Consider the following 24,546-nt stretch of genomic DNA (forward strand, 5'->3'; position numbering starts at 1 on the left):
GTTATGGCAGTATTCTTATAATGTAGGTTTGTTCTTCCAGTGCTAAAAGTAATGTATAGGGCACTTTATGTTTTGCATCATGTAGATTCAAATATCTGTCAAGTTCTAGCAAAGCTGATGATAAACTATTTTAGTTAGATGGGAAAGAGAGGAGAGCAAAGAACTTGTTATCACCAGATGATGTTGCAGGATTTTTTAGTAGATTTGATCGTAGTCGTAAACAAATATATTGGGTAATTTTATGAGAGGGTCTGGGTTGATTTATCAAACCTTTAGTTAATCTTACTTTTGGTAGGTGCCTCATGTGAAAATCACAGGATTCACCTGTTGTTTTTTCAAGGCTACAGACATCTTCAACAGAATCTGAATGTATTGGAAATACTTAAACTTTTCTGCTAACAGAGTCAAGAAAGAAATGTGTCTCAAAATAATAGAAAATAGAGGGTCTGTCTAGACAGCCATTCACTAAGCCTAGGACTTTCCCACAACTCTCTTATATCTTACAACAGAACAAAGTTATTTATTTGTTCTGTAAATTGCTAGGGGCATAAGAGGGAAATCATAAAGGTGGAAATATGTATTCACTACATCTTCTTTTAGTTACAAATTAAATGGTATCAATACTTTTTTAAGCTAACACATTAATTCACTAGAATAAACTTGGAAGGTGTTGCAAGAGATCAACCAGAGCACAAGGCATCCTGCCTGCCTGGTAGGCTTCTACTTCCCTCGTCTTTTCCTAATTCTTGTTAGTGCTTTCTGAGATCCTCCTCCAGCAAAGCAGTCAAGTGTGTGCGTAAGTCCATCCGTACCCAGCAAGTGTAAACATGTGCTTCATGCACCATCTTAATTGCTTAATCAAGCTGCCTATATTGTGAGGCACAACCATACAAACAGGAACCAGATGGAAGATATTTTTATCAGACAGACCATAGGATTAAAGAAGCATGGCCATTGAACATTCCTGTCCTTTAAAAACCCAGTATCAGGATGTGATTGCATCCGTGCAGCATCCCCACAGTGTGATAATTCAGGCAGCAGCCACTGTCATAAATTCAGACTCAATCTTACCTTTTTATTTTCTCATATCAGCAACCTGTGAAGTTGCTTGATAGACAAAAACACACATTGCTAATGATTTTAGGAAAGCTTATGTCAGAGAGGGCTGAAATAGTGATTCAAGTTTAGAATCAGTAATTACAGAAAATGCAGGAATATCCAGGTCTTTTTAGTCATTATTTTTGTGGGTGATTTTACTGTTGAAGGACTATGAATTGGTATAACATCACTCTCATAACAGACCAGTGCAGTATTCTTATTATTTTCAAGTGGCAGGAAAAAGTCTGCATCTATTCAAGCTATGTTTTGTGTGCTGTTTGTAAAGCATGTCATAGCAACAGAGATTTTAATCTGTTTTTCTTCATTTTATATCATAAAGCACTTAAAATTATACATTAGGCTAGTGCTCCTGTGGGTTTTATATCAAATCCAGAATAATTATGGTTTTGCAATCTTTTCCACTATAGGCTGCTAGTGCTAGTTGTCTGATTATGCTGTGATCAATGCTTTTACTCCACACATTTAAAAAAAGGATCAAAATCCTTGATTATAATTGAAGACTTACATATTTAGCCAGATACTTGTCTGGTCCTAATTGACAGCCTGGATTGTGCAGCACAGTCATCAAAATGGGCAAGAGCTTATATGAATAATTCAGGGCATTGACAGACCTTTTATCTGCAAGTTTGGTGGCAAAATTAACAGCAATGAAATAGTTAAGAATCCTGGTATTTGGGCAGTCAGAACTGGCTTTTTAGTTAACATGCAATAAGATGGAGGGTGCAAGTTCACTGTTCTCCTCGTCTCATTGTTTCTTTCCAATGGCTGCAGACTCAGCAAGACAAATGTGCATTAGTTTATATTGTCAAGGCTATCTTTGCAAGCAGATGGGCTGGAAATCTAATTAAAAAAACCAAAAGCTTTGATTCTGGCAAAAAAATAGCAAAATCTGTGGACGACCCTAAATGCACTGAATTAAATAGACATTCTATGTCAATGCAGTTCTATTGTCCCACTTTATAAATAAAATATGAAGGGCTCTACTTTCACATAGACCCATAAATGTGCTCATTTATGAGTTTAAGAAAGCATGTGTATTCAGTACACTTAGATAAGCACATGTATAGAGTAATAAGTGTTCCCTATATAAAATCAGCACACATGTAACAGAGAATACTGCTTAACATGCATAAATAAGCACACACGTAGATTATTAAGTGCTCTCTCTTAAGCTTTTGTGAATTAACCATGAAGCAGCCATGACTATTTCCAATTTGTAATTCTCTTGTAATTATCTATCCTAACTGTGTCTGAAAATGTGGTAACTATAATTCATTCATTGGAAGAATGCATTAGCCTCAATAAAGAAAAGTACTGCAACAACCATCTTACAGATGAAAAAAAAAATGGAGGTAGAGTTGAGCTATACCACAGAAACACGAGAAGAAGGCAAGCAACCCAACCAGGACTGCCTGTCTCACAGTCTCATGCCCCGGACTGCAGTGCTGCAGCCAGATTTAACATATGAATAAATTTTGAAGCTATATTTGAAAGGAAGTTACAGTTATTTGTGTTAGCTCAGCCTACTTAATAGGCTTTTTTTTGTAGGGGGTGGTGTGTCTAATGTGAGGTTAGAGGGTTGCAGAGTGACTGTGAAATGCTTTCTGCTGTTTCTCACCAGTTGTTACTCAGGATGGGGATGACTACAGTGGTTCAACTTGCTACAGAAACCCGCTGCATTAGGCCCATTTCTTGACAGGATGATATATTGCATTAGTTTAACTCACAGGTAGGAAATCCATTAGTCTGGTGGAGTAGCTGTGGTCTGTGACATATCTTTGATGTGTCTCTTCCAGATCAAATGAGCCATTCAATATTAGGCTAAATATCCTAGGTGCAGTGCTCCATGAAGCTGCTCTATGATTTTTATTGCCATGGGCTGGCTGATATCTATAACAAGTTGTAAGAGTTTTCTGACTAGCAGATTCCTATCATTCCTATGCTGGTATACATTAATTTGTCAATATAATTTCAGATCTGGCAGCAGGAAAGCACCACTTGGGGTGTACAGTTCCTGATACGAATAGGGTGATGCACATTCACGTGTGACACTTGTAGATGGGCTTGCCTGTGAAGTTTTATTGTGCTTTTGATAGAGAAGCACTATAGCTAACAGGGGAAATAGAGCAGGCAGTTACTTTTCAGAACATTTTTCCGAACCTTCTATAGTTGATGAAACAGTTCTGGGTTTTTCCAATTAGTGGTGACTAATAGGAAGAGATACTGATGGAGAACTGAAATTATTAGTAGTCATGATGGAAATTCAGGATAAGGGAAGCAACCTTAAAGTGTGCTGGCATGACACAAATATAGAATAATAGAATAGTTTGGGTTTAAAGGGACCTTCAAAGGTTATCTAGTCCAACTCCCTGTAGTGAGCAGTGACATCTTCAACAAGATCAGGTTGCTCAGAGCCCCATCCAGCCTGGCCTTGAATGTTTGCAGGGATGGGACAACATGTGAGTTCCCATCAGGGTGAGAAAGTGCCTTAGCATGATGGACTATAAAACTGAGGGAACCACATGCAGTCATCTGAGGAGCTCAATACCCTACAAAGGTGGGAGTATCTGAGGCTGGAGAAATACCTCAGGTGCTCTTGGGAAGACAGAGTGTTAGCTCAGGGACTCAGTCGAGGTCTGCATGATTATTGCCAATCTTCAGTTCCATTATTCAAGTGTTGGATTCATCTTTGCTCTCCAAAACCCTTTTGGACCCAGCTTTCCCACTCTGGGTGTCAATAGTATATTTTGGGTCTTCTTTGACTCTTTGAAATACCAACTCATGGAATCGTTTGTGCTCAGTCAGCATCAGTGTTTTTCATCTATTACATTTATGTCTCCATACAAATAAGGGATATCTCACATCAAATAGTTTCGTTAGCAAGACTTAGTCCCCCATGCTAGGCACAGCGAGAGAGCCTGGCCTTGATAGGAGACAGATTCAGAAAAAATCAGATATGAGCCAGATGTTTTGGAGCTGGATTGTGAATAGCATATTTTGAGGACTCAGTAAAAAGGACTCTCAATGCCATCATGGTAGTTATTTGAAAGAATGAGTAAAGTCCTTTGTGTAAAGGAATAAATAAAAATGATTTTATAAGTGTATCTTATAAAATAGGTGGATTCTGTAGCTTCAGAGCAAGCTCTTCTGGATGCAATACCACAGGCAGTCTTCACCCACCCTGGCAAGCCAGGACGTATCTATCCGATAAGTGAACTATTTTGGGTAAATCATTGTGCCCACAAAGACTTGCTTTGCTTGTATACGGGTGGAGCTCAAAACAAGTGCCACTGATTTTATTAGTCATAGTCAGTTCCCCTTGTCCAACCTGGGGAAAATGGAGGCATCAGCTTTTAAATTGTAAACTTCTGAAGAGAACTCAAATTCTCACATATTATCTTAACACAACAGACTCATTTCAAGGACTGCAGAGTGTTTCTGGGATGTAGCATTCAAACTTTCCTCCTCACACGTGCACTTGAATCTAGTGTGTGCTCTTAAATAAAACATGTGTGGACTCCAGCCAAAATGTTGTAAGCCTGAAAGAATGGTTATATCACTTCTGCTTAAGAGATAAAAAGTGCAAAGCAAATCTCATTATGAACTCTGCACTGCAAATGAGCAGAAGCTAAGTTACTTATTTGTGGAAGAATCTGCCATTTTGAAGTGCAGATTTTTAAATATGGAAAAATCTAAAAGCTTTACGAATTTATCACAAAAAATACCTCTAGAATATCATATCAATCAAAATATTTTAGTTTGATAATATTCAAACTTTCTGCTCTATTTTTTTTTTATGTTGTCTGATCAAAAACAAAAGGAACAAAATTAAGAAAAAGATTAAATATTTCATCTGAAAAGGCCTACGCAGAATATTTTGCTGTTATAAGAGCTTTTTTTTTTCAGTTTTTAATTCAGTATACACTTTTGTGAGAACCTGCACTCATCATGAAACATCTTTCTCATCTTCTCTTCTTAGTTCCTTATCTTAATTACAGCTCTTTTGTACATGGATTTACATTGCTTTTTACATTGCTTTCCTGTATTGCCAGGAGCAGCATATGAGGACTGATGAGGGTTTACTGCCATAAATGTCAATGCTACTTAGAAAAAGTGACTTTAACATCTTTGAAGACTGTTTTTTCCTGTCCTCATGAGCCCAATTGACCCCTGGATCCAGTGTGCTAGTCACAGAGTGGTTATACCTGCTGACATCAGGACTGAATTTGGCATGGACATATATTGAATTTCACCAGGTGCTGCAGTCTACTGTCTAAACCTACATTAATCATTCTTTGCATGAGCCAAATGTATTTGCAGGCTTATTTATGCTATAAAAGGTCTTTCCACTATGGGTAACTCTGCCTCCCCCAATGCATTTAAATGAAATGTATGTATTTGCAATATGGAGACTTTCCATTCTGGGGGGACTGCTTTTTACTGTGATGACTGGAATTCCTGGAGCTGCTCATCACGCTCCATTCACTCACGTTTTGTGTCACTGATGCCTTGAACTGATTCATCAGGGTCCCGGGTCTAAGAACCCCCAACAGTCATTGCCCAGATGAAGTATCCTTTTCCTTATGTGAAAATTTGGTGGTGTTGGCTATAGACTAAACTTTATAGCAACTGCATGTGAAATAGACTTCATGGTCTCCTTGCTGAAACTACAAAAAATGCTTGAAGTGCAGGCAAAAAAGAGATTTCTTTTAAAAATCTTACTGTTTTGGCTGTGCTAAGAACAACCATGTATATTTCATTCTCACCTGGAGTCCAATGAATTTGAATCTCTGAACACATTCTCAATAGCCTCTGCTCATCTAAACCTTTCCAAGAATGGTGTGTTTATATTTCAACACAACTCTAATATTTATTTTTTCCAGCAAATGTTAATAACATATAATTTTCATTTAGTAAATCATTTTTATTTTGTTTCTGCTAAATCATCTCAAATACAAGACTTTAAATGCTCAAGAGAGAGTTGAATGGTACTTACTGTTCAAATATTTCTTTGTTGTAGTAACAAATCTTTAAATGGAGCCCTGCTTCAACAAAAACAAAACCCTCATTAATTTCATACTTATCTCAGCAGCTGTTTCAAGGAAGACCTGCCAGATATTGATCCAAATATAGTAGATGTGCAACAACAAAAGGGGAAGAGGGTAAATGGGTTTATATGAAGGCATCATTCACCAGCAGAAACTTAATAGGAATGTGAAAAATTATAATATTCATCCTCCAGATTTGGCTTTAACAGCTGCAATCATGCATTCTTGGACACAGCTGTGTTTTATATCTTTACTATTTGAATTAAGACAGGAAGCTTCTCAAATAGTGTTTATTTGCTCAATTAAATAGGAGGACGAATGCCTGCAGAGCTCTGCGTCCCAGTTTTGGTCTGGGGTGTAGGGATGTACGTGAGGATTTTTACCTGGGTAGAAGCTGGCACAACGCAATTCTGCTGAACTGTGACAGAGACACCATCTTGGACCTGCACCTCTCATAACAACCCTCAGGAGCTCACAGGATCATGGTTAGATATTGGGTAAAGATTTTCTTACACCTCGCTGGTGCCTGAGTTCTTCCTAGCTTACATCATTTTACAACAGATTTACTTTGACTTTAGAGCCATTTTTCTTAGAAGTAAAAATTGAATACCAAAATAAGTTACTTGCTTGATAATAGCAGGAGCACCCATTCTGGCACCGGTTAGCTTCTGCCAAAATATTTGGGTTTTTTTTCTCTTTCTGTTCCCTCCTCTTGACATGGGGCCAGAGGCGGGGGTTGAATGTGGACATTGTGCAGCCCACACATCTGCATTCTTGTGCCATTCGCAATCACACCTCATGTCCCTTAACAGCAGTGGCTGGAAAACAGAGACAGGAGGTTTGTCTCTGACCGGACCTCACTGGCTCCAAGTCTTTTTATAACATGTCACTGAAATTTCTCTAGACCACTGCTTTATGTCCAGCTCCAGCCAGTGTGAAACTGGCTTTGGTTTCTTTCTTTTTCTTTTTTTTTTTTTTTTAAAAAAAAGTGAGAATGAGTGATTTCAGGCTGAAAGAGAAGAAACAAATTTAGGTCACAGTAAGGAAGAAAGGATTAATTGGAAATGGAGGCTGGATGACTGTTTCTCCCCTAATTACAAAAAAGCATTGTGAAACCAAATTAGAAAATGCAAGAAGTAAAATTCAGGATGAAGTCTGTCTACCTACAGTCTATGGGGTAGTTGAAGTTCTCTGCTGGGAGCTTTCTGTGAATTGTTATTCCACAGTAATGGTGCTCTCGTGATGTGCATCACTCCACCTATCACTGGCACACCAGCACATAAGGGAGATGTGGGGCTTGGCATTCACAGGTGGCCTGGGACCTTTGAGAAGACAACCTGCCCCATCATGTCAAACAGCCAAAGTCACTAGGGGTTGTGGGTGAGAACTCAGACTGATGGTGGAAAAGTTGAGGTACATACCCAGTAACTAGGTTAATGAGCAAGGTACATTTTGCTGAGCAATATTAAATGAAGTAAAACATTTTAATAAATAGTACTGATTCAAGAGAGTGTGACAGACAGATCTATTAGGAACTACTTATCTGATCCTCTAAATGTATTAGGAATAACACTATGAATACAGAGGACTGGCTGTTTCTATTGACGTGGTGATCGTCAGGCTCAACATGGTAACGTAGAACCAAACTAAGTGACACTGATTGTAAACCTTCCCATCTAGCTTCTTTCTCAGGCTCACTAAACAAACCACAGACAAGATGAATAAAAAATTGCAACAGATAAAAATACTAACACTTAAGTTACTGAAGTGATCCTTGGCACATTTCGATATCAATACTAGGCAGGAGAGTTAGTTTGGCTTCAGTATAAAATGAGGCATTTGGGATAAGTCTGTGCTTGAGGGCTTTCACATACCCATTTTTTTTCTCTGTCTTTTCCATCCTCAGCTTGTGAATCAATTGGCTGGCTACGGCCACATTTGTCAAAGGAAAGGTGATCTCAGAAATAATTAAGTTCCTGCAGATTTTGTGCTTACAAATTGATGCTTGTAGAGCTACTTGTTATGCTGAGAGTGTCTCCTGACAAGGTTATGCTGACCCTCCTTAAAGGAGATCTTGCTCTCACTGTTAACAAATCATATTTTGAATGAGATGCCATACATGCCAGATCTGTGCTTTTGGTGGTCCAACAAGCGTGTTAAATGTGCTTCTTTATCATTATCTCATGACTGCAAAATGTGAAGGAAGTTATTATATTATTTCAGCTAATCAAGTGCTGAAGCTTCTAAATGCCAGAAGCTTTGGTCAAACTGTAAGGATGAAAAGTACACATAATCAATGATAGGTATTTGAAAGATTAATCAGAAAGCATGAAGTCCTTCAATTCATTTGGTACCCAGCAAGCCAGCTCTTGCCAAAGAAAATACAATTTAGAATGTGCCTGAATTAAGGAGGAAATTTGAGAAAATAACCCTATGAAAGTACACTGGAAACCAAAATAGAGGCATTTATTTTGGCAAAATTATCACATCTGCCTCTGAGTTTCAATTTTATGCTTAAAAAAAAAAAAATCCGGGTCGTAAGTATTGTTTTCACAAATATTCTAGGGTATGTTTTATTAAACTTAGAAGCTGGTCTTTGCTTAAAAGCAGTGTAGCAACTGAAAGGACATATCAACTATCAAATATTTTGTGCTCGCCATTGCAAATTTAGTCCAGATGAGCATGGTCAAAAGGCTGATGGATTGTCCAAATACCTTGATCTGAGTGTTTTCTTCACTTTCTAGTTAAATATCAATACCAGAAAAAAAAAAATAAGCACCACAATCAACTATAATTGCCATCCTAAAACGAGTATTTGTGCCTAATAGATATGTGGATTGATGTAGGATGTTGGGAGCCAGCGGTAAGGCAGGTCTTGCTTGGACAGTGTGGAGGAAGCTTGATTGCTACTGATGCTTTTTCCAATCAATTGCTAAACTGGGAAAGGGTTGAGTTGTTGCTTTTAAACAATAAATTTAATGAGCATGGCAAGACTATTCAAAAGGAACTTAGGGTCATTTCCTCAGTACATGAGGTAACTGAAGAAAAACGACTGACTGTCAAAGATGACAAATGTTCACAGATTGCTCTGACTCACCAGAGTTTATGGGAGCTTCCTTATGGCTACATAAGGCCAACTTTTTTAGGACCCTATCAATAGCTGTAAATATTTGGATATTGCAACTTAAGTTTTGGTCTTTTTAAGGTTGGTTGGTTTGGTTGGTTGGTTGATTTTTTAAATAAATTGTCTATGAGGTCTTCCCGCATTCATGTAAGCTTTTTGTACTTTCATATACATGTTCAGTTGTGTTTTTGCAGACTATTATTACTCATTGTTTTTAATTCTTTGCATTTGCATCCATGAAGAGTAACTTTTTGGAATTCATCCTAGAAAGCTGAAGAATGTAGTATGGCTATAGGTACCTAGAATCCTTCACCAAGGCAGGCTCCTTATACAAACACAGTATGGCAGATTGTCCCTGCCCTGACAAGCTCACAATCTAAATAATTTTCTTATCTCCCTCTTCTTTCTCAGTGGTATTAGTATCTGACTAGTGTCTGTCTGCCTGCTTGAATAGTATAAGTGCTCTCAAAGGCAGTCTTCTCCACAGCATGCTCGGCAACTGAAAGTAGAAATAATGAGCAGACAGCTTTCTGACTTGCAACAGTTTAAACACCATTAAATAATAGTTTATCACAAGCGGGTGTAGAAATCAGATGCTAATTTTGTGCAAAGAGTTAGAGAAGGGCCTGTGGAGTTCTCACTGTGCCAGGGAGAACAAATTCTGTAAAACAGACAGCAGACCCACAGGTCTTGTTACAGGTTAGTACCATTCGTCTCACTGAAGAAAAAAAATTGCAAGCAGAGCCATTTCTGCAGGACTGTGCGAGCATTCTTGAAACAGAGTTAGATTTGCTCAAAATGAGAAGTACGTATCATCCGTATAAGAATCAGGAAGCATTCTGACCCCTAGCAACGGGCTGACATCCCAGCCTGTCCCGCAGGGGCTGTGGCTGTTCTCCTATGTCCACTAGAAAAAGCTGTGAATCATTACTCATTGTTGCTCCACTGAAAACATACTGTGAAGTCTCCATGAACCTGAAAGTAGGGATTTAGGGTGTTGCGGAGTGTTTTTTCACACATCCATGCTTAGACGTGGTGTGCTGACAGGAATGGGCAGCAGTATCATGTGCTCCCACCACTGCTTCCCTACAACTCCAAAGTCCAGGGAGGCTGTACACCTTCGTCAAATACAGGATCCAGCCCGTAGTTACATCTCTTGGTTCCCTATCTGGAGTATGTCTTACTACAGGCTGAAATTCCAGTCATGGTGGTGTGCAATTGTGAGTGTCAAGATGATATCACACTGCCTACACTCTGAAGTTGGGAGCAGAGTCTGATTTTGGTGCTGTTTGGATCTCAGACTTTAGTTCAGGTTCAGAAATGGAAGACTTAAGTCCCCCAGGACATTCCTCTTCTGCTTACTGAAACAGGTTTTTCTGTTGTTCATTGGTAAGTATTAAATTATTGTTTTAGATCAGATATGGTAAGTCATCAGGTTGACAGCAGCCACAAGGAGATGGAATGAGGTTAGTATAAGTTATGCCTTGCTGTGGTTGTAATGTGGGGTTATTTATTTTATTTAGTTAGCTAGTTAAGAAAAGATGGGTTGCACTTACGTATTACTGTGTCTACTTTTGTGTCATATGTGCCATATGGCTTCTGGATCTCTTTATCAAGTGTTTGAAGAAAAATCAGTCCTTGGAAAAGTCATTTCAGTATAACAGGGATTGGTTACTTGGCAGAAGTTACTGAAGACCCCACAATGCTTTGCAAGAAGAAAAAACAAAACACAAAGCCCCTTTTGTTCATCCCTTTCTGATTTGATTCTTTGTCTCAGCTCTCGTTCCAAAGGGCAAGAGGCAGTAGCACCACCAACAAAGCTTCTTTTACAGCCTTTTTTGGCATTAGTGTGGAAGGATCAGATGTCTGACCTTTCAGCAGTAGGTAAAAGGAGAATAAAATGATCTATACTCCTGACAGTGTTTGGAAGTGCCTGGTCTCCTTAGTTTTTCTTTGCACTGAGTGTTATATGCAGTGTGCTCTGGATGTGCTAATTATGGTAAAGCCTAGGATCAAGCTTTTTGGCTTTGCTCCTTCCTGACACTAAGTGTAGACTGTTCAAGTTAACAAACTCTCTTAACATGGCAAAATCCCCTCTTCCATGCGGTGGCCCATCTGTGCACAAGCCTTTCTAGATACTGGTAAGGTCACCAAGGAATTTTGTTGCATATATTAATCTAGTGTGCCTCCAATAAAGGACACCCCTGCTCTTGTTCCAGCCCAGAAACCTAGTTGCGAGCTTTATAGAGTTGTTTTCAGTTATATATGTAGGAGCTGGATTTTATTAGCGGAGACAGTGCTTTAAGGATTTAAAGAGGTACAGTATAGTGAAAAAAATCCACTGAGCGTGTAGAGGCTAAACAGAGTCTTACAATTTCTGCATTACAACCATGTTTAATAGTATCTGTCCTTGGCATATTTTGGGTTCATTCAAATGATAGCAACACCTGCTATTTCAAATTGTCTTACGTATGACTGTATATCTACAATATTGATCTTATTTATGGTGATGGCCAATTTGCAGAAAGGTCAAGGGTGTTATATTCATATATTAAAGAGGATTTCTTGTTCTGTACCTCACTGTTGCATTAGTTATATAAAAGATGTTAACATTTCACTATGTTTCTCTTCTTTCTCAACTATTCTTTCTGTTTTCAAAATATGTGTATATTAGATCAGTAGGTAGACCATTCTGGCAGTTTTAGTATATCACCAGTGAATTTTATTAATTTGCCAAACCAATAATATTACTGAGGATAGAGAATTTCACATTTTGTGCAAGTACTTGAGGCCTAAAGCAGACACCATAGTTCTCAAGTGTTCAACGCCATACATGACAGATATATTAGCTGGTCAGTCAGAGAGGTAGAACCTTCCCAAATCGCATCGAATGTTGGATGCTGCAGATGGAATAACACTTTTGAGTCATACCCCTTTTTCTGAGGAGCAATACTACACTCCTGGAAAAGCTATGCCGAAAGCTGCCCAGATTTGACTTGAATTAACATGTCCTTTTGTTATTTCTCCTCTCTTCTGAAGAAGAAAAAGGGAAGATGTGTTTACAAGCTAATGCTCTGGCACTTTTGGGCCCCATGCTTTGCCAATAAGCAGGCCAAATAACTGTCTTGAACTTTTGAGACAGAAGGAGCATGGCCCAGCAGAAAAGCATGACTGCAGATTGACAAAGATCATGCAACATTTGTAAGATCAATTAGGAGGGGAAAAGGCCCCAATTTTAACAGCACACATGCTGTGTCACGAAGACCTTTCTTTGAGGGAGTGGTTGCTGGGCCGGGTTGTTCTGGAAATGACAATTTTTTAAAAGCTCTTAAAGTGGCCTTTCAAAATGAAGGCATACAAGTCTACGAGTGCCCATCAATGTTAAGGCACAGGATCCACTTGTTGGCTTTTGCTATGGATTGAATTCAATATGTTGAAAGCAGAATCCCTTGTATGTACACATAAGTAGCTTCTACACAGATACATTTTGATTCTGTTTTTGATTGTGTGAAAGTGCATATGTTTTCAGTGAAAATTTGAATTATATGTATTTGGGACATTAGAGATTAAACTCTAATATACACACTTGAATTTTGTGTAGCTTAATTTATGGTAAAATTCATATAGCCTTTATGCTATTCTATCTTTTGCCTTTTATCTTGAAGTATACCATTTCTTGCTTTGCTCTGAAGCACTGAACACTAGCAACAAAAGTTAAGTGTCAGTGTGGCTGTCCACAATTGTAATTATCTTGACATGCTTTTATTCCTACAGTGAAGATGTTTGTAAACGAGGATTCACTGTTATTATTGATATGCGGGGATCCAAATGGGATTTGATCAAGCCTCTCCTAAAGACCCTTCAAGAAGCATTTCCTGCTGAGATTCATGTTGCCCTGATTATAAAACCTGATAATTTCTGGCAGAAGCAGAAAACAAACTTCGGCAGTTCCAAGTTCATCTTTGAGGTGAGAGCTACATGAGAGATGTATGGTAAAGCATTATCTCTAATAAGAAATTTTCCTCAGCTAAGAAAAAAAAATCCCAAGACCTGTGATTGAGAGAAAAAAGTCCACATTGGTGAGGGTTTTTTTTGTGGTTTTTCATTTTTGGTAGTGTTGCATTCAGTCCTTCCTTTGTTTCTCTTTGATTCTGCTTTTGAGCTTAATTGAACCATTATGCATGTTCCAGGGCAGTGTATGACCCTTAGTGAAGGGTAACGATCTGGGTTTTTTGCTGTGATGCTTTGACAGAATGATTCTGTGTCACAGTCCAGAGAATGAAGCACACCCTCAGATTGTCACACAAAGACGTTTGGTTGATGTATGTGGAATCCAAAGCTTCCTGTCACTCTGAAGAATGAACCAGGCAGCTTAGTTAGCATTAATTCAGAGTTGCCTTCAAAATTATTTTATTTCTCTTTCTGAAAGGGTTTAAGTAGTGGGCAATGCCTTTCAAAGGGATTTTTAAAACATGGGTGATGCCTGAAAGACAGTTACTTTATCTTGCTAGCTACCTGCCTAACTAAACTTGTTTTCATAGGAGTTTCAAGAACTCCTTAGAGAAACAAATCTGAGCAAAGAAATTAGCTGCAGAAGTCATAAAATGAAAAGCCTTTCTGCTATACCATCTTGTCAAATTATTTTCATGAGAAGAGCAGTGCTTACATTAGCTTGACATACTGCAGGGGGAGTGTCCAGGTATTAGCCATGAAGAGAAGACTTTTCTTGACAGGCAGTTGTACTCTAAATTGAATTATCTTCAACGGGTCAGTGTCCGGGTCAAGAGGCTTAGAAATTTTAAATCTCCCTGAAGCTGCATACTTAGCTTCCCATTGTTTGTCGTTCCCCTTCCCCAAAGCAAGGAACATTGCAAAGAAGTTTTAAAATAATCTTTCTGCTGAGCGTAAGTTCAATACAATCCCAATTTTAATACATTGCAGGATACCTGATACTTTTAGATGTATACAAATTGGAAGAAAAGCCTATTATTAACTTTAAACCAGTGGGCAGCCTACTATTTTGGACATAAATCAGCATAATGAACTTGAGGTATTTTTCTTTGTAGATGACTTTTACAAGATTGCTGTGATTATTGGGTGCCTCCACTTCTGAAGAGCACAAACTCTGACATTCTTTAGTGGCCTGATCTTTAGGGGATAGATGTGCAGTCACTGATAAAAATCACAAGCATTTAACTGCTGCCAACATGGGTGTTAACATGACAGCACTGAAAATCTCTAGTAAAATATGAAACCCTATGCTCATATTTCAGAAAAAAAAAACAAAACCTAAAATAAATAGGAACAGCCATCAGGTTTTGTGTCCTTAAACTGTAATCTCCTTTCTGGGCACCCAGTGTGTTTCTCTAACTCTGACATTACTGAATCTGAATGAATTAAAATGATCTCTCATTGAATGTGTATGATTCATGAGCAGTACTTTCTATTAGCAAGAAATTCTAATTCTTAATACTCTAATGACATTTCACTTTTACATTGATTTTGGCTTAATTACATTATAGATCACACATATCAAAGAGATCTGCCTGTGGTAAAAGCTAACTGGAATAATCTGGAGAAAAAACTCAGCGTATTCCGTGTTTTGGCAGGTAACAATACCTGCTTCAGTTCACATGCCTAAAGCTATTTTTGCTGTATAGCCACTAATTACCTTGAGTGTAACACAAGTAGCAGAATCCCTGTAATATCAAATATCTGTTTAGTGAACAATCATGTCTGGAATCCAACACCTGCAGTAAGAAGCCATTGGTGTCCATCTGGATTAAAGTTATCTAAGGAAGAAGCATTGTAAGTTTTTGATAAGCCATCTGGAAAAGGTAGACATTATTCCAGTAAATTCCGTGTCTTTTAATAAATAAATAAATCAGTGCCATTAATAGAAAAGTTTTCAATCCAACTAATTCATCAAAATTAAACATAGTCCTCAGCATCTTTTAGAATGCTCCTTCAGTTATGCATTGATGAGGAGAATAATCCCTTCATGCTATTTATGGATTGCACTGTTATTTCTGGTTAGACAGTCACTGATTCAAATGCTCTAATTTTCCCTCTCTTAGACAAGTATGGTATCTGTGGAAGGCCTGGCAAAACTCGTAGATCCCTCTCAACTGACAGATGAGTTTGAAGGATCCTTGGATTATAACCATGATGAATGGATAGAATTGCGTGTCTCCTTGGAAGAGTTTTTCAACAGTGCCATCCATTTACTCTCAAGGCTGGAGGATCTCCAGGAAATGTTGGCCAGGAAGGAGTTTCCAGTTGATGTTGAAGGCTCAAGAAGGCTGATTGATGAGCATACGCAGCTTAAGAAAAAAGTAATTAAAGCTCCCGTGGAAGAACTGGATCGTGAGGGTCAGAGGTTATTACAATGCATAAGATGCAGTGATGGTTTTTCTGGTAGGAACTGCATTCCTGGAAGTGCAGATTTTCAAAGTCTCGTGCCAAAGATCACCAGCCTTTTAGACAAGCTGCATTCTACCCGGCAACACTTGCATCAGATGTGGCATGTCCGCAAGTTGAAACTGGACCAGTGCTTTCAACTCCGGCTTTTTGAGCAAGATGCTGAGAAGGTAGGAAATAACCTGTTCCTTTCACACTTTAACCAAGACTTTGTCACAAGGACACTGTGACCATTTTTTCTATAGTTAACAACATGAGGACTTCATCACAGGTGTAAGTCTCATGTTGCCATTTCATATGACTTGTAAACCAAATTCACTGAACTAATAGTTGGATGTAGCAGGCATAATGATATCCAAGAATAACTTGTCTGTGTCACTTTTGATGGAAGTTAATCTACTTTCTTGTGTCACAATGGGTATGTTTGGTAGACATTAGCACAAGAATCAGGCTTTTCTTTCAATTTTCTTTTACTAAGCTTATGAATGTATTTATCTACATGTCACAACATCTAAAGAAGAATTATTTTGGAGTTTGATTCACTATGATTATTGTTTGCACTTCTTGTGAGTCTATGGGAAATTCGTAGTTTAAATTCTCCTAATTATTATCTCAAACAACATTTTGAGTTTCCCTTTCCTAGGAAATCACAATAGGATTTGCAACTGGTAAAATCTTTAGCAATGGAACTTTGTGGCAAGGACACGGCCACTTAGTTCCCACAGCATGAGATCTGAGACTGTGTTTGGGTTAAACATATAAACAGACCAAGAGAAAGTATTCTGAAATGAGGGCAGCACACAAAACTCGCTGTGGCTGTTTTGCATTAAACACACATCAGGACAGCATTTGAATTCATACCTGACAATGAGCCAGTGGCCAAGATCCTGTTCACCAGCATAAGACCTTATTTGAGAAATACTTAATGTTAAATTATTCCATAGAGTCTACATGGCAATTTCATATTTCTTAGACATTTTGTAATGCAGCATATCAGCCTGAAAAGCACATAGGGTGTCTCAGAATGAACTACAGTATACAAAAGAATGCAGGGCAGCAGAAGCCCTGGTAAGTAATGTGGCTTTAGGCATCTGCAGTTGCACAGGTGTGAGTTATCACTGCAGAGTTACATCCCCTTCCCTGCCTCTTCAGAAGATTCTCATTCAGGAACCTGGAGCTTCATAGCAGCCTGTGATGTTTGTTAAAAAGACTGGCTAAAAGCCAGACAGAGTTCCCTAAGCATGTCTTACCAGCTACAAATTTCAGTAACACACAAAAAGCAGGCCTCCTACTACTTCTAATATTAATCTGCTGTTTGCCTCTGGAAGTATATGCAGGTACTCATTTTGGTGAATTTATTTTAGAAAACTGTGTTGTGCTGAAGTCTTGTCAGTCTTGCTCTCTTAACACAGAAGTGCTTGCCATCACGTTAGGTGGTTTCATGAGAAGTCTTTGCTGCACATTTCTAGGCTACAGAAGCAGGGTATTCTCAGTGAGAGGTACTGAGCTCTCAGACTCATATGTTTATCTAGCCTGCATATCCATCAAAAGCACCAACCTCTGAATCTTCTCCACTTACCGTATGATCCAGTTGTTTCACTAATGTGTCTGCCTGGAATAGCAAAAGAAATGCAGACCTCGTCTGCAGGGTGATCTCAATGAAGACTGTTTTTCTATTGTTTTTGAAACTTCATTGAGAAACACATTTCTGAAACAAATATAATCTTCGGTAGTGCACAGCAAGACACAAGGCATTGGTTTTCAGTGCATGTACTAAATATCTCTAAGGGATGCTAGGCTCCATCATTGTATAATCAATCATCTTATTGAGAAAACCTTGAATTCATATGAGTCCTTCTAAAATGAGTGTCACTGCAGCATCACTCAAGAATGCATAAGAGCAGAGTTTTTCTTTAAAATGCTAACATTTTTTCTTCTTCTCCCTTTTCTTTGTGTGTCACTTGCTGTAAGGAGGTCACTCACTGTTGTCCTTCCCAATGGTGGCTGTTTTTCAGTCAGTACTTCAGTTTCTTTGGGATTATTCAGATGACCGCTGCTTTCTAACATAATTTTTAATTTTCTTTATCATTATTATTTGCTAATATTACTAGCAAATTATTATTATTATTGTTATTATTATTATTATTATTTAGCAAATTATCATTAGTATTATTGATGTTGTAAGTTGAAAGCTGAAGTAATTGTCTGAGTTCTCGTTGCTAAGCACTGTTCTGTAGTGTTGAAGGAAGTTTCCAATATATTTTTCCTTTTTATCTCCTGAAAAGGCAAAAAAAAGATGGTGTGATGCATGTGTGAGCATTGTGACAACTAGGTTCTTTGGCATGAGCTTTTCTGAGGTTTTTAACAGTAAGGTTTACGCAAGTCAGCAGCCAAATGAAACATTTGAGGTGAAGGAAGAAGCAGTGAGAATGTGATTTCCTGCCTTTTAACACTGCCAATCTTGAGCAATTCCTGATTGACAAAACTGGCATTTTAATCTTCTTGATATCTGTTATTCACTTACCTCACTAAACGAAACACACAGTCTTGCTTTGGCTTCTCAGAGTCTCTCTGCTTGCTATTACTTTTTCCCAAAGATAGAAAATATTTTGTTGTTTTATATTCTCAAATCAATTTATTTAATCTTTTCAGTTTGTGACTCCTGAAATTCTTCCAGGGAAGGCTGCAGACCCTTTTACTTCACATTCCTCACATGTAGGCTGATGTAAAATATGGATGTGCTTATTCTCCTTAGCTGCCTTTTGCAGATCTCTTTGAAGTAGTCTGACCATCTCAGGCTGGAAAGTACTTGTCTTGTAAAATGTTCGGTGCTAAATCCAGTCTGAGCACTGTCTCCACTGTATAAATATCTACCACAGTGTGTCTGTGTATTGAATTTTAAAGTTTCCTGGTACCTCCATTTGCTCAGTTGAACTTTACCCTCTACAATTAGGTACGGTAGCAAAGACAGGATGGTCTTCATCTCCTGGGGGGAGGCACAGCTCTTTCCCTATAACCTGGATATGTCATTTAGTGCTAATCAAATGACAACTCTAATACCCTGTGAAAGCTCAAACTCCAACATTAAATTCTGAATATAAATATGGTTTCAGGGCCTTTTAAAATATCTCTGTGTACTCATTGAGTGATATTTTAGGAAAGCTGTTCTATTAAGGAGAAAATGGACTAGGATTTTCCATTTTCTGGACACTTCTGTTTTTAAAAATTTCGTGTGTCCTCATTGCCTAAAAAGTTCTTAAAGATGGGAGGGAAAAAAATGGGGGGGACACAAGAAGTAAAAACACACAGCATTTTAAGGTAGGTTAATTTTGGACCCCTTGGTATTAAAATACCAGATGTTCAAAGTAAATCAATTCATTTTTTTCCTTCAGATATTCCCTCTATTGGAATATTTGTAAATGACAATCAGTGTCTGGACACATGAATGATTCAAATTACAGGTACTAAAACTTACAGAAGGCCTGTATAGTTGTGCGTTCAGCAACTCATATTACTGACAAAATAAAAGGACAGAGTGGCAGTAACACCCTGGGCTGCTTCCACTCAAATCAGTGGGAGAGAGCAGAACTCTCTATGGAGAACCTTCATCTCCAAGTCAGGCCCTTTGGATTTTATTTTGCCACGTTGGGATCAAGGGAAAGGAAAAGTTGGGCTATTGCATAGGCAAAAGCAGTGCAGTGAGATTGAATTCCCAGATGGAGACTGAAAGTTCCTTGAAGCTGAAGGCTGGAGGTGGGTCAGTCGTGGGGAGTTTTGGCAGAGGGGTAGGAGGAAGCTCACATGCTGTGTGGTGCTGGCTGGGATGATCTGCTGATAAATAACACATTTCAGATGTCAGTGCAGCCCTGACACTCACTGCTCAACAAATTCATTCCTCACCAACCAGTATGCATTTGTATGTACACATGTATATATATAATTTTGAAATCAGAACTGAGCTTTCGCTGTATTTTTACCGGGTAACAGGGAAAATACTTTTAGCTATCAGTAACATGGTAAAATGTAGTCCTGTCTAAACTGGGTATTGTTTAAAACAAAAAAAAGCACAATCAGCATAGATCCAACTATTAGAACTATCTGAGAAATGTTAATTGGTTGAAATCTGGACAGGGAGAAGAATTCAGGAAGAGTCCACACGTTTTGCACTTGAATAAATACCAAAAAAAAAGGACAAAAAACTATCTTTCCACTCTGCACTTACCAGCTCTTCCAGGAATTATTTGTAACTGACACTCAACTTGACTTTTTTAGGAACTTCCCCATCATTCTGGGTTGGTTCCATATCAGTTTTACTACCCTGGCATGTATGTGAATGAAAAACAGTTATCATGATGTAATCGGCATTGTCCACATTAAGTGTAAACACTATAGTCATCAGCTGGACTGAACCAAAGTTCTCTCTTGCAAACTTGGAACACCAGAGCAAAGAAAGAGCCATCTGCTGTAATATCATTGGGGTCAGGCTCTAATGGGAGGCAAGAGGACACCCTGCATGTTGTCTCTGTCCTCACCTCCACTTTCTTTCCTGACTTTCTACAGAGTCCATAACACAAAGGCAAACTCCAAAAGATGGCAATGTAGCTAGAAAATGCCACGAGTGAATTTCACTGGAAGTTTGTGGTGGGAGAAACATTTTATTTGGATATGGCCAACTTTGTAGAAAATCTAGTGGCAAACCACAGGCCACATCTACACTTCAAGGAGCGGTGAAGTAGAGGGCTTGCAGTCAAAATCATCCGCCTCATCCGTACTGAAGTTTCCCTTTGAAAAACACAGCCCTGCCTGTGATTTTCCCTGTGGAATAGGCTGTGGGAAGCCGTGCTGGTCACTGCTGTGGTGCCGCTGCTCTGCGGTGGCTGCAGCACGGGGGAGCAGGGGACATGGCTCCTGCCCCACAGCAGCTGCTGCTCCCATTTCCCAGGTGAAGTCAGCTTGGAATGATGGAAAGATTTCAGGGAGTGCAAGAGTGATAAGGATGTGATAACAATGCAAAGTTCATGTGATTGAAGGCAAGTTTGGAGAATGGGAGGAATACACAAAAGGGTTGAGGGGAAATAGGGTGGAATAAGAGCTGCAGCGATTCTCCTGAATCCCACTCCCTGTGCAGGTGTGGGCAGTGAGAATGGTACCAAGAAGCACTGACTGCATCCTGAATCCTTCCCTTCTCACACACAGTGCTGCTTCAGGTCTCTGCCTCTGTCCAGTCTCCTTAAATAAGGGAACCAATATGTTATTCCACTGGACAGGTGCTATTAAACTCAGGATCCATTTAGTGAAATAAATTATGAGACATTTGGTTTTGGAAGGTGGAAAATCACAGATACACCAGATGTACTAGACTCCTGTCCAATGTCCTATTCCCATTCCGAATTAAAGTATTGTGGAAAGTCCTATTGATTTTAAGCAGGAGCACAATATACCCTATCATGTGTGGTTGCTGCTCACTTGTCTTGCATAACAAGAGACAGGACAAGTGGAAATGGCCTCAAGTTTCACCAGGGGAGGTTTAGATTGGATATTAGGAAAAATTTGTTCACAGAAAGGGTTGCCAGGCATTGGAACAGGCTGCCCAGGGAAGTGGTTAAGTCACCATTCTTGGATGTATTTAAAAGACACGTACATGTGGTGCTTAGTGACATGGTTTATTGGTGGACTTGGCAGTGTTAGGTTAGCGGTTGGACTAGAAGATCTTAAAGATCTTTTTCAACCTAGATGATTCTATGATTCTATGCTTATTCTGAAGTGCCAGATGAAATTCAAGAGTTCTTGATTCTGAATCTAACTTAATACCATACAATTAGTGTTGAAAAATACAGAGAACCTCTAGCTCTACAGCTAAGTCAATGGAAGAGAAGATTATCCAAGACGTATATAATCTGAGTATTTGAACCATGCTTACACTGTTATTGGAGGGTTACACCTGTCAAAGGTTCATGTTCATCAGGAAGAAGGAATGCTGCGCAGGCTACTCTTGGTCTAAAAACATGCAAGATAACTTTGATGGAATAATGGAGTGCAAAATGTGGAAATATGCCCTGTGGTTTAGGGGGAAAAAAGAAGGGTTTAAGAAAGGAACACTGATATCTTGCTGTTTAAGAGAAGGGAAACAATCAGTGCATTTGTGATTGTGTGTTGCATCACATTTATGATTGTATGATACATATTCACTTTAACTGTTTCATACATTACTTCCCTTTCTACTGCACTTAAAAATTCTGATGCTGTATGTTCTGTAATAAAATGCATTACAAATCTGATGATATGATCCTTCTTGCTAATAGGAGGCAGTTTATTTTATTACAGTCCATTAAGTAAAGCAATTGTAGCCGCTCCTTTAGTGAAGTGATGTGGTGTGGGGAAGCATTTCCTAGAAATGGTCTTAGCTGACTTTCTGTAAAAGCAGCATAAAAAGATTAAAAAGATCAGCAACATCTTTACTTCCTTCCTCATTTTCCATCACCTCTACATTTTCTTCTTCTAGCAGTGTCAAAAGACCCTGGAAGTGATACATAAGCAGCGATGGGTTTTTTCCATTTACAACATGTCATATTAACCCTTAAGTATTTGTGTAATGCTAAAAGTCATAACACCTGGGACAGACTCCTCTGACTGAGATAAAATCCATTTAGTGAAGCACCATTTCCTCTCTCTTATTTCACTGCTGGAAGCACTCGCTCTCTTTTATCTGTTCTATGTGCCATATACGCAATTACCTCCAAGATTTTGTGTGAAATGTGGGCTTAGAAATTACTGTAAGGGGGATGTGTCCCAGGGAATGAGACTGAGAAACCAAGGAGAAAAGTACTGAGAAGGTGATGGTGGGAGCTGTCATATATGAAATAAATACCAGGCGAATGGGTTCTGGGGTGGTGGTTAATTAGGACTGGGGAGGAGGCAGGAAGCATATTAAGAGGGGAAAGAACAGAGTCAGGATTAATAATGAGAGCACATTCATAGTGTATTGCACTAAGAAGTATATATGCCCTCTGTGCTGTTTCAGTGTGAAAGGGTTTGTTATTGAATGAATGGTATTTAACAGTTAACAGTAATAATCGCACAGGCATAATAAGTATGGATTAGACATGGATTTTTGCATAGGATTTAGATTTCATTTAAGTTACATGAATGCCACACTGGCATACAGAACTCAGCATGTCCTGGATTTTCCACCTAAGTACTTACACCACAGCTATCACAAGAGCACAGCGAGCGAGCATCACAGTAAGGAGCTTTCCTGGAGATTTTGAACACAGGGGTTGTTGTTAGACCTGAGGTAAGCTCCATAAGACTTCCACAATAAAAGGAGTCAATAAGCTTAGTGTCTTCTGCAGAGGCATTTGACGGAAGGTCTAAGTGAGGCTCATTTAAACACTTTACTTTCATCCTTAGCCCATCCCACATGCCTGTGCACACAAAGAAGGACAAGGGCCTTGGGGTACAGATGCTGCCTGGCAAAGGCACTGAACCAGGGTCTTTATTTGTGAACATGCATGTGTCTGCAGAGAGCTTTGTAAGAAGAGTAACTGAGAATTTACTGCTAAGTACAAATGAAATCCCTCATCCATAGTCCCAGAAAAAGAGTTCCCAGAGATCAATTTCTTGTTGATACCTAGCCCTCCCAGCCCAAAGCAGCTGCTTCTCTCTTCATCATGTGAAATAACTCAGTTTCAGGCTAGTTTTAGCTGCATCTCCTGATCCGATTGCATTTTGGTGCTCGAGATCTCCCTGAGCTGTTTCTCAAAAGACAGAGGCCCGGTCCTGTAAAGAAGAATGAATCTCAACTTCTGATAAAATTAGTGTAAGACTCACGGTCTCTGTAACAGTTCCCACTGGCATATATTCTGCAAACCAGTGCTGTTGGAGCCCGACATCCAGGAGCTGTGTAGCCACCATCTCTAGATACTGTATCTGGCTCCAGCCTTGCTGATGGCAGGGTTGGCAACTTACAGACATGGGACCTTATTTCCAGCTGACTGTGCTGGTGCCCCCTCCATTTTCCAGTTCTCTAAGTACATATTTGCAACACTATGGGCAGCCTGATTTGCCACAGCTTGTAATAGTCCTAAAAGAAGAAAAATAAGCTTTGAAAATGTTCACGACACAATTGGTTTTTATTTTTAAGCTATAGAAGAAATGTACAGTTCTCTATATTTTTGGATCTGGAAAGCAATAGAGTTGTCTGTGTGAATAGACATTGCTCAAGAGCAACATTTAGTCAAAGTATTTTAAGTTGCTTTAGCTTCTTTTTCTCTGTCTTTTCTCATGCATATGGACTCCTGCGCAGAGCACACAGTGTCTGTTCTCTCTTGAAACCTTGTTTCCATATCTGGCATTTATTCTCTCATACTGCCAGTGAAAATGCTTTCTTTTATAATCTGAAGTTTCCCTTGGCATATGGTGCCTTTTTTGGTATAGAGATTCTCACTAGCCGACTGTTCTTCCCTGTTAATAGAATCAGGCTTGGAATGCCAATGCTGGGAAGGAAAGTCAGCTACCAGTCTAAATAAGATGCCGTGTGAACAGAATATCATAATCTTGTGTCATCCTTGTACTTAAGCCCACTCTGAATCTAAAATGACAATAGAGAGGACAAACCCCATGTTCAACATGAAGTGTTTGCTCTGACACAGGATTTCTAATACCAGGCAGAACACAGAAAATAGGTGCAGATAGGTTCCTAAATTGTTGAATTGGTGGACAAATTCTTACAATATCAGACCTTAAAATGTTGGAAAGATACTTAGATACTATGGAAAGGGTCTTAAATTGAGACTGAGCTGGGTGCAGAAACAATAGTTAAGTTTATGTTCGTAT

General features: G+C 38.9%; 1 protein-coding gene across 7 annotated transcripts in view; it reads left to right on the plus strand.

The window, feature by feature from the left end:
• KALRN (kalirin RhoGEF kinase) overlaps positions 1-24,546 on the plus strand; it is a 513,163-nt gene that overhangs the window by 187,269 nt on the left and 301,348 nt on the right. For all 7 annotated transcript variants that reach the window (XM_082056725.1, XM_082056718.1, XM_082056719.1 and 4 more), the window contains 2 exons: positions 13,066-13,258; positions 15,369-15,881. In XM_082056725.1, the coding sequence (XP_081912851.1) occupies positions 13,066-13,258; positions 15,369-15,881 (706 nt within the window). The remainder of the gene's footprint in view (positions 1-13,065; positions 13,259-15,368; positions 15,882-24,546) is intronic.

The sequence above is a fragment of the Streptopelia decaocto genome (genome assembly GCF_964273445.1).
Source record: "Streptopelia decaocto genome assembly, chromosome: 6".
NCBI lineage: Eukaryota > Metazoa > Chordata > Aves > Columbiformes > Columbidae > Streptopelia > Streptopelia decaocto.